A 15,430-nucleotide genomic window follows, 5' to 3' on the forward strand; every position below is an offset into this window, starting at 1 on the left:
CATCCTGCCCTTGCTACCACTGATACATCTGACCTTGTTCTCTCCACGTGGGCATTTTCCCTTTCCTTCATTCTGTGTCTGTGAGTCCAGAAGCACAGAGCAGTTTTCTTCTGGCCTCTGAAGTTACTGCTCTGGCTACAGGTGGTTGGACAGTGAAGAGCTGACTTCTGCCATAGACCATGGTTTGCTCTGGGGCTGGGTGATTAAGAATCTTCCATCCGTTCTGCTTAAGCTGCAGGAACCGCTGAGACGAGCTCTGCAGCATGTGACCATCCCTTCTGTAGTCACTGGGAAGCAGCAGACAAAGTTCCTCCTCGTCCTTTACTCGAACCTCCCTTTCTGGGCAGCCTCCACGGGGAGGGAGAGTCAGGAGGGTACCTTTGAACCCTGCACAGCTCCACCGCTGCACTTTGGAGCTTTGAGCTGGTTACAGGATGAGGTGTCCATGCCTCTCTGCTCACTGATAGTCGGTGTCAAGGAGTGCCATTTCTGTTGTGCGTGTGCTGAACTGGCTTAATTGGATAATCGTTATCAGCTTTCCCTAACAAGTAGGAACCAGGGATTACTGAAATTACGAATGACGTAAAATATTAGTGATAGTGAGGTGTGTTCTCAGAAGCTCTGTGTCTGCACTGAAATTGAGTAGATAGGAGGTTCAGTGGTGAAAACTTTTTTTTTTTTTTTTTTTCCCCCTTTATTACCATAGGCCAACATGTGATTCACAAGTTAGCTACCTGGAGGGGATGGGGACAAAGAGGTGAAAATCTGGGCTGTGGCCATGGTCACAGTTAAATTTTCTCCAGATCTTTTTGACTGAGAAAGTGGCTGTAGTTTATCCAATTGTGGGCTGCATTCAACATTTCTTTAGGAATTTTCTGTACTCTAAAAAAAAAAAAAGAAAAAATGAATTCAGTAACGTACTGATGACTACACTTGACTTCTGCAGCCTTTTGGTGGTGGCTGAGTTTTGGGTAGTGGCTTCTCAACCAGGGCAATACATCTCGTGAAACAGTAGCTTTCAGGGGTCATTCAGCACTCTATTTTTGGTTAAAAGAGGTGGATGTAACTTCTCAGTCCTGCTGTGACTCAGCCGGAAGCTAGTTTGTAGTTAAACGCAGGACCTCCAGGTTTGTTAGTGATGGGGTAGTGAACGTCAAAAGCTTCCTTGGCAGCAGCAGCTACAGTGGCATTTCAGGCCTGGTTTTGTAATTCAGTGCTGGTGATTTTTAACTAACAAAGGGCTTGTGATCATTAGAGAAAATGGCAACTGGAACATATTAATAATGTACAGTCAGAAAAATACATTGTTTAGTCATGCTGGTTACGCTGAACAGGAAACTAGTGATGAATTGAGGAGAGGAACTGCTGGTGTTTAGTCTGAAATGGCTGCTGGGCTCAGCAGGATGAAAGCACAGCTTATCCAGGTCCGTCCAAGATAAAGCAATGCTTTACACTTAATGTAGTTAGGCCAATCAGACAGGAAACACTGCACAAAATCTGTCGCTGGTTCTCAAATGTAAACAGTGATGAAATCCCTTCAAAGAGAATGGGTATCATTTACTAGCAGATTTTGCTGCCCTCAAAACTAGTGGCATTTAGTTCATTCATGCCGATGTTGTTCTATCATCACTAGAAAAATACTGGATTAATGACTTCTGTGAAATGTCTGGCATTTACAGACATTAATTTCACACAGTTGGATGATGTTTTTGCATTTTGTGTATATTCTATGCTTACTAGCAAGGACTCAGCTTTTCTTAGGAATTATTATTTTTAATTTGGCTGAATTTCTTTAAACAAACAATTAAGGGAATCTAATGTACTGCAGAATGGGCTGTTCTAGCTGCATAGAAGATGGGAACAAGTCTTAACAATTGTTCTTGGTAATCTCTTAGTACAGAAAACAAGAAGACTTTTCTGTTTCATCAGCCAGTAGAAAGTCTGGTATAAGATGAAATCTAGGAATGAACCAGTGCCACAAATAAAAAGCACAACTTTCAGCTCACTTATAGATGGTGATAATACCTTTGCTTGCTATCATCCTCAAGATGCCAGGCTGAATAAAGGGCTTTACAGTGCAGGACAAATAAATCAGGTGTAATACTTACGTGATTTGGAAGGCTGTATTCATTTTCTGGATGAATTGGTTGTCTTTATGCAAAAACTGCTTTGTGTAATTCTTCCTGTTCTTCTGAGTAAAAGTTGAAAGAAAACAGTAGAAAGCAAATGTAAATACCTATGTGTTGCCTTGATGTTTAGCTATGTACCTTGTAGGAAGGAGATTAGCTTTTAACTCGCTGTGATTTTTAGCAGAGTTTGCATGAAAGCACTACAACCTCTAGCATACTAGGCATTTTGATTAAAGCTCTAACCTTTGTACAAAGATGCATCATGTGTACAGGGACTCTAATATGACCTTTTCATTTCCTAATGAAGCCCTTCACTGCTTAGGTAAAGATTGGTCCTCAGAGAAAACTATCAATAAGAGAGACAATCAGATGAGCAAAACATCTCCTCTGAGCTTTTTAATTCCAGCCAGAAGTGCAATAAATAAGTTCAAGTGGTTTATTACGATCAGGAGCTGAGACTTTCGCTTCTCCATTGCTAGAAACTTTCTTTCCTGTGTAAGTTCCTGTGTAAGTGCAGCAGCCGATCACCTCTTTAGAAGAGCCCAGTGTTACCTACACACTGGCAGTGGATACTTACATCCGTTCATTAGTGGCTGACTCCAGAGTCTCTTCATTGCAGAAGAAGCTTATTGAAATTGCTGGATGATTTTTCTACATCGTCCTAATGTGGACATGTAAGGAGATTTCTATGAGACTGATTTTTCCAGATAAGAAAATAAACAGGACAAATCCAGAGGAAAAGGACAAACATTTATGAATGACTAAATAAAGCTAAATAAAAATTTGTTAAGTGGATGCAAACATTTGTACGTATTTGAAATATGGAAGTATAACAGTATGTAGAGATGCTCAAATGTTTGCAAGCTCTGTACACCTAACAGTAATGTGTGAAAACAAACGACGGGGAAGGAATACATAGAGTAAAATTAACAACAAGGTCATTATCATATGTATATCCATATATATCCATATAATGTAGGATAGTTCCAGGTTTCAATAAAATGCTGCAAAGTGCTACAGCAATTTAGCATTAGTACAATTAGTAAAGGAAGTACAAATAGGAAAGGTGGATGAAAGAGCTGTCTTCCCCCAGTTATTAGTAGTCATAACTGTTTGTACGTGTGTTTCATTTGGTGTTAAACTTATCTTTTGTTAATCTTCTGTCTTTTCTTTCTGTTTCTGTTTCTAGGCCTCTTCCTTATCTTAGGCTTGATACTTTACCCTGCAGGTTGGGGATGCCAGAAAGCAATAAGCTATTGTGGACATTACGCTTCTGCTTACAAACTAGGAGACTGCTCCTTGGGCTGGGCTTTCTACACTGCTATTGGTGGCACTGTTCTGACGTTCGTCTGTGCGGTCTTCTCGGCGCAAGCTGAAATTGCTACATCCAGTGACAAAGTGCAAGAAGAAATAGAAGAAGGAAAAAACCTTATCTGCCTCCTTTAACTCCAGTGGAGAAAATACCAGTGCCTGGTTATTAATTTTCAGTATAATTGACTGGATAAGGAGATCTACTTACCAGTTTCCACCGTTTGTGTGATTGAGCCCCATGCAGTCCAGCCCTGAACTACTGAAATGATCTTTCTTCTTTGCTGGGCAATGAGGATCAAATAAAGGATTCTAAGAAAGCAGAATGTAAATACTTGCGAATTTTTTAGTTTCATTATGTTATCAGGACATTGTGGAATATACTAATCAGATTGGGGATGTGAGGAATCATGTATACATTGGGGATATTGTTAAGACTGACAAATTCTGATAGATCGGATTGCCTTGCCCACCTTGGTCACTTTGAAGAATCTGGATTTAAAATAATGAAAGCCAGCACATTTTTTCGTATACAGAGGAGAAGCCTATTTTAATTGGGCTTTGTTTCCAAGGGCTCCCCTCATCTGTGACTTTTTCACCACCACCTGGTTTGGTACCATATTTTTCACTGAGGTGCTTTTTGATATTGAACTTCCTGAAAGTACAGTGCCTTCTTGGAAGTGTTAAGATGATGGAGAGAGCAAAGCTGACATGACAGTTTACACTAATCTTTAAGCAGTTAAAGTTGAATCCCTTTCTTCAGCTTGAAACTAACAACACAATATGCATGCCCCTTGTTGTTTAGCAGGTAAATTATTTTGGTTTAGACTATGCACAGAAGCTGTTGTTACACTGGCTTTCACTTGACTCTGATAAGTGTTAGAAATACCATTTTACCGTATGTTCAGTAAAGTATTTTTACAGCTACTCTGCTTTTATTTGAAATCCCTGAAATCCCAAGCAGATGATAATTCCCCACAGCACAGCTTAGCATTATCTTGTGAATGCCAACAGCTGGGATGGGGCTTAAGACTCTTCTACAAACGTAGATCAAATGTTGGACTTCAACGGTATTATTCTTGCTCTTGCCAGTGAAACTTCATTCATAGTCTACAGATCAGTATGTCTCATGTCCCAGAGCCAACTGAGTCCTTAAGAAATCTAAATTTTTCAGGAAGTCATGCCAAATTCTAAATGGCTGGGAAGATCTTTTCCCATTTTTTAAACCACATGTAGTATGGAACCTTTTCCAACTAAATCAGCAGAAATAAAACAGACCTTGCCACAAATGACATTCCTTTCTCAAAGGCAGTTGGTTGCATTACTTGTGGTGTCCCATCACTTACTAGAACTACTTATAAAAACAAATCTTAAAGGTATTTAAAAAAAAAAGGAATGATGCAACTGTGGCATATGAGCATTGGGAAGAATTCATGTGAGAAGTAATTCTCATGAAATTTAAGTGAATTTTAGATTCTTCATCTTACTTAGTAGTAATGTTTCACATCATCCAGTAATAGCGATGCTCTCTATCACTTCACTGTAGAATGTGAGCAGAGATTCAGGTTTATCGCCGGGTCAGTCTATCAAAGTGTGCCATTAGCTATTTATAGATATTAAAAATTGTTACTCTGCAGGTAGAAGACTAATTTCCATACACTGCTCCTCCCCGGTGACGCAAAATACAAGTCTCTTTCAGCAGCCACTACAGCAAGCACAGGGCTAGCCATGAGCTAACAAGCGAGCACAAGCAGTCCCGATGTTGGAGCACCCCTTCAGTGCCTGCTGTGCCCCCCATATGCTGCCTAGGCCTGGCTGACCTGTGCAGCAAAGCAGGCTCAGCTCTTCAGTGCCCAGCCAGGGCACATCAGTGCCCAGTGCGTGTTCAAGCCACATGCCAGATGGATGCAGAGGTGACTGCTGAGCCACTGGTCAAAAACCAGGATTAACTTCTGGCAATATTAAAAAGGGATTGTTTTAATCTAGCCTCCTCTTGCATGCACCTGTTGCTGCAGCCCACTTCCACCATAGTCTAGATTTTAAAACGGGTAATTTTATTCTTAATATTTCATTTTAAAAACATAACACCACCAACAAAACAACAAAGTTATTGTCTGCAACTAAACTATTCATGCCAACTAGCTGCACAAAGCAAGATTTAGTTTAACAGATCAAAACTACTAGTGAAAACCGGTGTCCGAGGACAAATAAAAAACACCCACAGCCATATTGCCCTGTCCACACTTGTGCTTTTCGTGTTTTTTTCCTAGACACACAAACGTACCCTGTGAAGGGCATGCATGTTACTTGTACTTGAAGCCTAGCACAGCTGCTGGCTTGTACAACGCAGCCTTCCGGTGTTCCTCTTGAGCCCTCTACTGGAGTGCACACTACTGCGGCTGGGGCATTAGCTCAGTTGTGCTTTTGTGGACAGTGTAATGGGAAAAGAGGGGCTAGTAAGAATAAGAGTAGCCTGTAAGTTGGTGAAAAATGAATTACAAATTAGATTTATGGTTTTAGCCTGTCTTAGGTGGGTAGCAATCCAATGTCAATGTTGCCACTGCCAAGTCTTGAAACTATATTATTGAGGAAAATGCTGCTTTGGCTTCAACACTTGATTATCCAGAATAAGGTCAGTTTTTCCAAAAGGTATGAAGGGCATATACTGCTTTGCTTTAGATGTAAATCATGAACAACCTTACTATACATTACTAGCCAAGCTCTGCTATGATCTACAGCAGGCTTAAAATTTTTAATATTGGGGTTTTAAAACACAAAGGAATTATTTTCAGTGGCATGTTTTGCTTTTGTTTGCATTCGTAACCAAGAAAAAACAGCTTTTCTGCTTGTTTCTGGTATGCTATCACCCTGGTGTGCAGCAGCATGATCAACTAACTTGCACAGATATTTATGTTTATTACATAGCACAGATAGAAGACAGGCTGGGAAGAAATACAGGAAAAAAAATAGAATTTCTTTTCTCAGGGTTCTGTTTTTCTAGCAAGTGATAAGGTGGTATATATTGCAGCTTTTCTCTGGATGAGTTTATCAGATGTAGGGTGCACTCATTAAATTTGACAGCTGTTTAAAGTTGTTCCCGAATGTCACCTCAGCAGCAGCTTTCAAAGATGTTTCCCCCAGCCAGCCCCATCACCACCCAAAAAAAACAAAAAAAGATTATTCAGCTTAAAGCTAAATAAATTTCATGAGGGGGACTGCGGAGTGTAACTGCTTGTTAAAGTATATGCACTGCATAGGATCTAGAAGACTTTGCTGTGGATTCTTTAAAACCTGTGTGCCAATTTCTTCAGTTTAATTTTTTTTGTGGTATTGAAGAATTCTTCAAACATCTGTGGCTTGATCAACTTTTTAAACTTATATTCTGTAAAGTGCCATACTTTTTTTTTTTTTTTTTAATTGTAGCATATTTAAATATATATATATATACACAAATTTGTGTGAGATGTGCAATAACAGGAATGTCTTTTTTCATAGTTTTTGCTTTTAAACAAGATATTTGGAAAGGGACTTTCCCAGGGAAGAAGTGGCTGAAGTTTTGATGGTGTGGATAAACTAAGCATAGATTAATGCAATAGAATTTCAGAGTTTGAGGATGAATACAACAGTAACAGTAGCTTAAAGATTTAAGAAAAAAAAAAACCTTCCAGAGGGATCTAAAATAGATCTATGTAATACAGACAATTGAAATGTGAAACTGCAGCCATCTCTGGCAAAATACAATCTAAAAGCTGAAAACGCTCAGCAAGGTTTCTTCATGTGCTTTATTTATGCACTGCAAAAAACATTGCTACTGAGCTATTTACTGTTTGTCTATATCACCTTTGTATCTATTTTACTCAATAAAGTTCTCTGGAGTCTAAGTTCTTTTTTCATCCTGATCATTTCAATTTTGCATTGTTATCCCCCATCAGAGTGTCTCACTTGCCACTCATGGTCATAAATGAAGAGGAGTTAGTCTCCCTTGAAAGCTGTGGGCACTGGTGCCTACAACAAGGGAAGGACAGATCCCAACAAAAGCAGATCATGGCAGCAACATATACAGCACAGCCACTCTCTACAGGAAGAGATGCTGTGCCAATCCAGCTAGATGAGATTTTGAGCCATGGTTTATTTGTGGTACTGTTTTTTCTGGTTCTGAGTCACCACTATGTACATTTGTTAGCACGAATGATGTACCTGTGTTACTTTTTAATCTGAAATTCAATTAAAATGTGAGTTTTTCAAACTGTAACAAGAGTCTGACTATCTTAATTCAAACATATTAAGTATGCTTAACCAGAGCAAGTTTTTTTTAATTGTAGCTTTAATAGCATTTAAGAGCCCAGCCCAGTGATTTTATTAGTGTTTTAGGTTTCTAACTGACTTTAACCATTATTACCACCTACTGATCAAAAAATATGTGATTTGAAACTGTAGCTATGCATTATACAATACAGTTGCATTAAAGAGACTTTCTAATTAAATACGTCTGACGTTTTTCATTTTGCTACTAAGCACTTGTAGCTCCTTTCTCATGAAAAGAGGGGTAGAGAAAGTTATAAAACAAAAACTGCTTAATCACAGACCTTTAAATAGCATTTGCTATGATGCATATTACTTTTCACCTGCAACTTGACAAACCCTAAAGAGAGGTTATATATTGCACTCTAAGCAAATTTATGGCAGAACCAGGGGAGTGGCTTTTGGTAGTTCAATGAAAAGTTGGAAAGTCTGTTTTCTCTGAAAGTTGTTAAGGCCAACTTCTATTGAATTTACATTGACATCAATTAGATTGAACTGAGCTTCTGACATTTTATGAACTTCCAAAAAGTAGTTCTTGATGAAAACTTGAAACATTTTCCTTATCTTTTAGAAACCTACAGTCCAGAAAAAAGAGGATAGGTGCTACTCAGTGAATCACTACTTCAGACGCCCTTATGGATTTCAAAGCAGGTGTATATATATACATGTACATACACAATGCATTCTACAAAACAAAACAAACAAACAAACAAAAAACTGTAGAAAGAAATTGCAATCTGCACTTTTTGTATAGCAAAAATCTCTTTTTTTTTTCAAAGTGATTAATTAATGTAAAGGGAAATGGGGAGTTCAATTCTTAAAATGTGTGAATTCCCATAGATTGCTGCGTTCTGGTAAATTGTTTCCTCAGTTCCAGATGCATTGAGAAAGTGAATATATATTATTAACCCAGAGACAGGTGTATAAAGACATTGTCCTGCTCCTATGATTCATTGAAAACTTGTTTTCAAAGTCTTTTTCTTTGATTTACAGTATCCACACAGAAGTGAAATTCTGAGAGAGTAGCAATCAGTGCACCCTAACCAGACTGAAGTACCACTCTGCTGCAGTAAGATCAGTAGTTATTTTGTTCTGAGAAAAGCTAGTAAGAAAAGTTCAATTGCATTATTCCAACTACTCTCAATTGATCCAACTACTTCTGTTTGGTTGCTTACCTTGGACAAAAAAAATCACCTCACTACCCAAAACAGGATATATATTTTTTCTCTTGAGTATCAAAAATGCATGCACAGAAAAGCCAACAGCCCTGTACTACAACATGGCAACATGTGCTTTGGCATGTGTGCGATGTCTACAGCTCAGACAATGCATGACTGGTCAGACACAGCTCTTTTTAAAAAAACAAAATGGACTGAGCTTTAGCCAGCATATTCTACACAGTTTTAAATGGACACATTTGTAAAACAGAAAAACTGAGTGAATGGTCACACGCAACTGGACTCTAAACCAGGTTGTACATTAGCCCTGTTCCAGGCACAATGCCTATTAATAACTCAACCTCCAACTTCAACATCAAAATCAGTCTCTGAAATTTCTCATCTTGCCAGCTGAAGGTTTCCTTCCTGAAACATGGGATACAAATGAGTAAAACCTGGTCTTCTCGATGCTTTCCACAGCAACTGCTTGTGCTGAAGTGTTGTCCTCGTATGACTACCTAGTCATCCAATGAAAGTAACTTTTTGGATAAGCCGTATATGCTTTCATTAAATAGCTAGACAATTAATTTCTTTTTTTTTCCCGCACAAACCAATGTACAGTAGCATGATCCTAAAGTCATACCTCCCAGCAACACTTCCTTTTTTCCTCACTTGTGTGAGACGTGGTATCTAGTTTAAGCCTAGCATGAAGTTAAACTAGTATTCTGCTGCTGAGATAAGATATCTGAACTATTTCTTAATTTTTTACACTGATGAGAATAAAAGCTATTTGTAGGCATAAAATTAATTTGTATGGAAAAATACATTCAAAATGTACTACTTAGTTTGTAACTGAGTGAAACCTAACACTTACTTTTCTGATTATGTGATCCACTGTGCCTTCTTCATAATTTATAATTAGAATGGTCTAGGTGCATGACTTTTTTTTTGTGTGTGACAGAAGTATCTTTCCATAAGTATCACTAAGTTATTTCTAAACACATTTCTCTGCTCTGTGCTGTTTGCTGTGTGTGCTTGCTTCCCCAACATAGAGCAAATTCATGAACAAATTCAAAAATTGTTCATTTAGTCTGCCACTCTCACCCTAGATCTGTAAATTACAAAGAAACGGATTAAGTTAATGAAGAACTTCACTACTACATGATATGTGCATGTAGTAGTACAGCACAGTGATCTAAATTATTTCATTTTGCCCTTCAAGGAAAACTGGGAAATAAATTCAGTACTATAGAGTGAGTGTTACAGCTAATATCATGTCAAAAAAATAGTGCCTCAGGAAGAAAGGAAAAAAAAACAACAAAACAAGACAGCAGTGACACAGAAGTGTCAATTCAATAGAAATTAGGAAAACAGACAGTACCAAACCAATGCTGTTTTCAGCAACTTCATTTTACTTTCAACAATGTTTTAGGATTCACTTAATAGCTGCAGAATTTCATTCAGTAATGACAGAACATGTTTAAATTTTAACTCTCTAACTTTACAGCACAAGTAAGCAGGCTGCAAGTATTTAAACGTTCTTCATAATATCTGAGTAAGCTAATTCTGATTATCTTACTGTATAATTTTGATAGTGGACATTTTACTTTCCTGTTTAAGCAGAATTACAGCATTTATATACAGAATTACAAAAAACAAGTGAGATTTTTACATAGATCAGCCGCCCTGTGTGTCATCCTGAACTTCAAATGAAAAAAACCTATTTCATTCAAAACTATACAGAGCAAAAATCCAGGAAAAAAAGTATTTTTTTTATTCTATGACACTGTGTTAATACAATAAATATACAAAACTTCTGAAGTACTCAGACATGCAACAGAGGGACAGAAGAAGTGTGTTTGTACAGAACCATGACATTCACCAGGATGGCAGAGCATTGTTAGTAATTTACAAAATATACAAACATCCCCAGATAAATAAAACCAACTCCTAAATTACATATCAATGACTACTGACATTCCAGTGTTTAAACTTCATACTTTGTACTCGATTTGCCACAATACTACAAAATGACAACTGAAGTGGATGCCATACTCTGATAGTTAATAAGAGACTGTAAAATCTCATTTTAGTTAAGTAAAAAATATTTTAACAAACATCAGCCGTCTGTTGCCAAAGCTACACTCAAACTTTTCTGTCCCTTTTGGGCTGCAAAGTGTCAGAGACTTCTGGTTTAACAAATCATGTGTACGTGAATCCTGAATTTCACATATGAGGTTTAAATCTGTATTATTTAACCCATGACATTAGAAATCAGCATTCAGTATACTTTGAAAATTAAATCTGTTTTCTCAAAGAATGTTTAAATATTTGGGAAAAAAAATCTACCTGCCAAATTCAGGTTTTATTCTGAAAGTTGTTTTTTTTGTTTGTTTGTTTTTTTCCTCCATAATATATTATGCTAATGTACGCTATTATGCAATCTTAAACTTGAATTTAATTGCAAGGATGTTGTCCCTGGGATTCATACTCAAGAGCTATCCAAGAGAACTGTTTAAATTAAATTCAGAAGTAATCCATATTACAGTTCCTAGATAAAACACTCAAATTTAAAAAGATTTTGAAAAGAACAATCATGTACTGCTAGAAGTGTGGTACCTGTTCTCAAGAGAAAATGAATTATTTTGTCTAGAAAGCTTTTCATAACATCCCACGCAAATTTAAGTTCAATGCTAGAGTGTCTAGTAGTGTAAAATTTTAGAGCCCCTGTATAGTAAAAACTAACCAAACTGCTTTTAAGTTTGCAGAGAATATTTAGAAGAAAGTATATTTGTTAAAATGACCTTCAGCATAGGTGAAACTGCTACATTTATCCAAATTCAGGTTGGATTTAAATAAGTTAATAAAAGAAAGGAGGCTAATGCAGACTAATGGTAATACTGATCAAGGGATTGAGATAAGTTTGTGTTTTTTTAATGTTATTGTGTTATTATAAATACGCTGTAATGAAAAAGACTTAATCTGTGAAGGTCGGTCCATATTCAGAACATAGAGGGGCCTCGGAAGCTTACGACTGATTCTCACTAATCGTGATTCTTCTTAAGAGCTGAATTAATTTCAGCTACAGTGATATTTCACTAGTTTGTATGACTTGGTCCATCCTGTTTTCACTTTCTAAAAAAAAGTTAAAGAACAGCCCAAATACTATGCATAAGACTCACAAGTCAATCAAGGAATATCAGATAACCTTTGAAGGACAGAAACATTTATATTAAGACCTGATTGAACTCTAGAACATTGTGATGGTATGTAGCATGACTGACTGTTCAGTTCTACTGCACCAATTTAACCTCTTAGGCCTTCAGTTCAATGCGTTAACATTTGACTTTGTGAAAGATGTATATTTCTCACTTTTCCAACTCAAAATAGTTAGGAAGCTTTTATTTTCAGCTTAAATCAAATCACAGAGATGGCTGAGTTATGTTAAAATGAATTCAAGTATCTGTTAAATGCCATTGCTTCAAAAGCTTGATTTTAGACAATATTCCTGTTAGAAAATTAAATACTGTATATTTGGACTTTTGGACAAGCAGTAAACAGAGTGACTGACAAGGCTAGAGATTTAGTACCACTTTCAAACACAAATCTACTTAAAAAAAACAACCTCAAGCACAACAAAAATATCACTGCATGTAAAAGAAGGGAGTGAGGCAAAAAACTAGTGTTCGAAATGTCAATATTCATTTCTTTCCCAGCAAAATGATTACTCCAAGAAATGAATATTGAAATTAAAAATAGTAAATATATAATCATTTAGGTCTGTGATTTAAACCATCAGTTAACTTCCTTAAACTGTACATTGCATTACACATCCTGTTACAAAGAATGTTTATGCACCATTGTCATTTCTCACAGGTAGAGAATACTCCATGAAAATAGATATAAACAAAACCTATAAACTGGTGCAGGTAAATTCTGGACCAAAACACTACTTAAACATGATTGAGTAACTTAACAGTATTCATGCAAGCTTACAGGTTTATATCAAAAAACTTATCTAAAAAAAAAAAAAAAAAAAAAAAAAAAAAGAAAGAATTTACATTTACCCTACTTGTATTTGTACTCCAGCAGCAGCAGCTGAAATTGCAGAAGTATCAGCCAAACCTAACTTACTACGTCTCTCAGTCTACCCCACTTCTTACACTAGAAATAGGGAAAACAGTTATTACAAGCAAATATAATTGATACAAAGTGCTTTCCTGAAGTTTAAAAACAGAAGAGTGAACCACTAAAAAAACTCCAAATTCCTAATGTATTTATTTGAACATTAAATACTGCAATTAATTTTCAGGCCAATTGTTGAAATATTTGTCTCCCATAAGATACGGAAGGTTCTATGTTAGAGATAGCAACATATAACAGAAGGGCAAAGAACAATTATCTTTTTTAAAAATAAATAAATTTATAATAGAAGAAACCAAACATTTCCCATTTTACCCATGCACAGCTGAAGAAGAGACAAACATGCTGTGTGTATTTTGTTCTAGGCTTTTAGGGAATATAATAAGTGACCGGAATATAAAGAACAATCAAAGAGAACCGTAATGACTTCTGCATTTCTCTACATTCGGTTACCCTTGAACGCGTTCTGAGCTGCACTGGTTGCTGCTGTTGATGCGGCGTTGGCTGCAGCAGTTTGTACAGTTTTGTTGGACATCACTCCTGTTGCAAACTCTTGCTGTGCTTTCTCGAAACTAGCGCCAGTTGTGCGGTAGAGACCATGCACCTAGGGAGGTGTGAAAGCAGTGAATAAGGTGTGCCGACCCTTCCATTTCTTAGTAAAATTAACAGCAAAGTCTCAAACACAAAGCAGAGGTCTGTGGTGGAGAAATCTGGCTTGTTTGTGTTTGGGAAGGTCAAAACGAATTAACAGAATTCTTTTCCACAAGTCCTACAAATTTTCATTGCTTTGCTGCATGCACAGCAGCAGCAATAGCAGGTGTAGCAATACTTGTAGCTTTTTGCTGTTTCACCGGAATCTCATAGGTCTTTACTACATGTACAGTATCTACTGTCTGAAACAACGTATTTAAATATGCAAACAGACTGCAGCCTTAGTATTACACAGGGACCATAGCTTGCAGAAGCATCTTCTGTCTCAATTTGTCTACAGCTTGGCCAACTCATTGAGTTAGAGTTAGTAAGTGCTCAGGTTAAGAGAAACAGCAGGACACAAAATCAAAAAAGTTTTTTTGAATCCATTGTGTCAATAACACCCTCAAATATTTTTCTACATAATTTTTTAGAAACATTTTAATTTATCTGATTTACATGTTTACAAGAACCTAGTAAGCTAAACTCTTAGTGAATATAGTATAAAACATGCTAATAATGCTGATACCTGTCTGCTAAACTAATGTGATGATCAATAGCTCTGCAAAATAAGCATGGATATTGAACAATATATGGCTTACAAAGCCTTCAAACAATACACAGCTATAGTACAACAAAAAATCAAATCCCTAGTAACTTCCAATTACTTGAGCATTAAAACTAAAAAAAAAAAAAAAAAAAAAAAAGAATTAAAAATTCATAGCTAATCAATTCCTTAACTAGCTGACAAAATGAATTGTCAAAAAACTTTTTCATCCCTGTGAAGCAGTCGAATTAAGGTTGCAACTTTTTCGTTAGAAATGAAACAATTTCCATGCCACATCTGAGTATGCAGGGTTTTTTAAATAATCCAGACGCATGTGGTAGAAAGAGTGTTAAAAAAAAAAAAGTTCTACATTCTTGTTTCTTTCTTTCTCCTATCCCTGGATATTTATGCAGAAAACAAATAAGGAGAAGGGAAATCTACAGTTTATGCTTATAATTTCTAGCTTACTGTATATAGGACAGAAGAGCCTGGGTATGTGAAAACTTTTAATCATAATTGTGAGGTAGATAGAATTATTAGAATTGCTAGCACATCATATGCAGAATTCTCAATTTAATCAAAGCAACATCAAAAACCTATTAGCAGGGTTATTATCTAAATGTGGACCTTCTGGATGGGAATTCACAAAAAAGAACCACGGGAAAAACACACCTTTGAGGTTTTATTCAATGTAATCATTAACTGTCAACATGTTAAAATCAATTTCAGGAGAAAAATAAAAATGCTTTTCTGAGGTTCAAGGCATCTCTATCTTTTATTGATTTTAATCAATGATTAAAATAGAACAATGGCAATGATTCTAACATCCAAAATTTAGCAGTCATTTGAGTCACACTGTATTTCACTCAGACTGATGAATTAACTACCACAGATTTGAAAATTGCAACCTCATATCTACAGCTACAACCTTAGTGAATTCACTTATCCCACTCACTGTGGGCTTACCTTCCCAACTTACTTGAACTTACTCTTCCCCATCTCAGTTTGCAGAAAATAACTGCATTGTAAGAACAGCTGAATTTAACTTGAATAACAGCTCAAGAAAAAAAAAAAATACTATAGAAGCACAAATGTTAATATGTAAGGCAGACCCTAAGAACATCATGTCATACCCATTACTTTGAGCGTAGCTC

At 36.6% G+C, this 15,430-nt stretch overlaps 2 protein-coding genes and 1 long non-coding RNA gene across 6 annotated transcripts in view; 1 reads left to right on the plus strand and 2 right to left on the minus strand.

Annotated features, from left to right (window-relative positions):
* Window positions 1-7,899, plus strand: part of LHFPL2 (LHFPL tetraspan subfamily member 2) — a 129,510-nt gene extending 121,611 nt beyond the window's left edge. For both annotated transcript variants that reach the window (XM_082783322.1, XM_082783323.1), the window contains exon 4: window positions 3,319-7,899. In XM_082783322.1, coding sequence (XP_082639448.1) covers window positions 3,319-3,575 — 257 coding nt within the window. In that variant the 3' untranslated portion in view covers window positions 3,576-7,899. The remainder of the gene's footprint in view (window positions 1-3,318) is intronic.
* LOC309890459 lies at window positions 843-2,937 on the minus strand. Its single transcript, XR_014319426.1, has 3 exons — window positions 2,707-2,937; window positions 2,109-2,191; window positions 843-882 (listed from the first exon to the last, which is right to left on the minus strand). It is a non-coding gene; the product is annotated as an uncharacterized lncRNA (long non-coding RNA).
* A 2,748-nt stretch (window positions 7,900-10,647) lies between the features above and the next one.
* The window catches only part of SCAMP1 (secretory carrier membrane protein 1), a 41,378-nt gene continuing 36,595 nt past the window's right edge, over window positions 10,648-15,430 (minus strand). For all 3 annotated transcript variants that reach the window (XM_082783450.1, XM_082783451.1, XM_082783452.1), the window contains one exon: window positions 10,648-13,643. In XM_082783450.1, coding sequence (XP_082639576.1) covers window positions 13,479-13,643 — 165 coding nt within the window. In that variant the 3' untranslated portion in view covers window positions 10,648-13,478. The remainder of the gene's footprint in view (window positions 13,644-15,430) is intronic.

Source organism: Aythya marila, assembly GCF_965140915.1.
Source record: "Aythya marila genome assembly, chromosome: Z".
NCBI lineage: Eukaryota > Metazoa > Chordata > Aves > Anseriformes > Anatidae > Aythya > Aythya marila.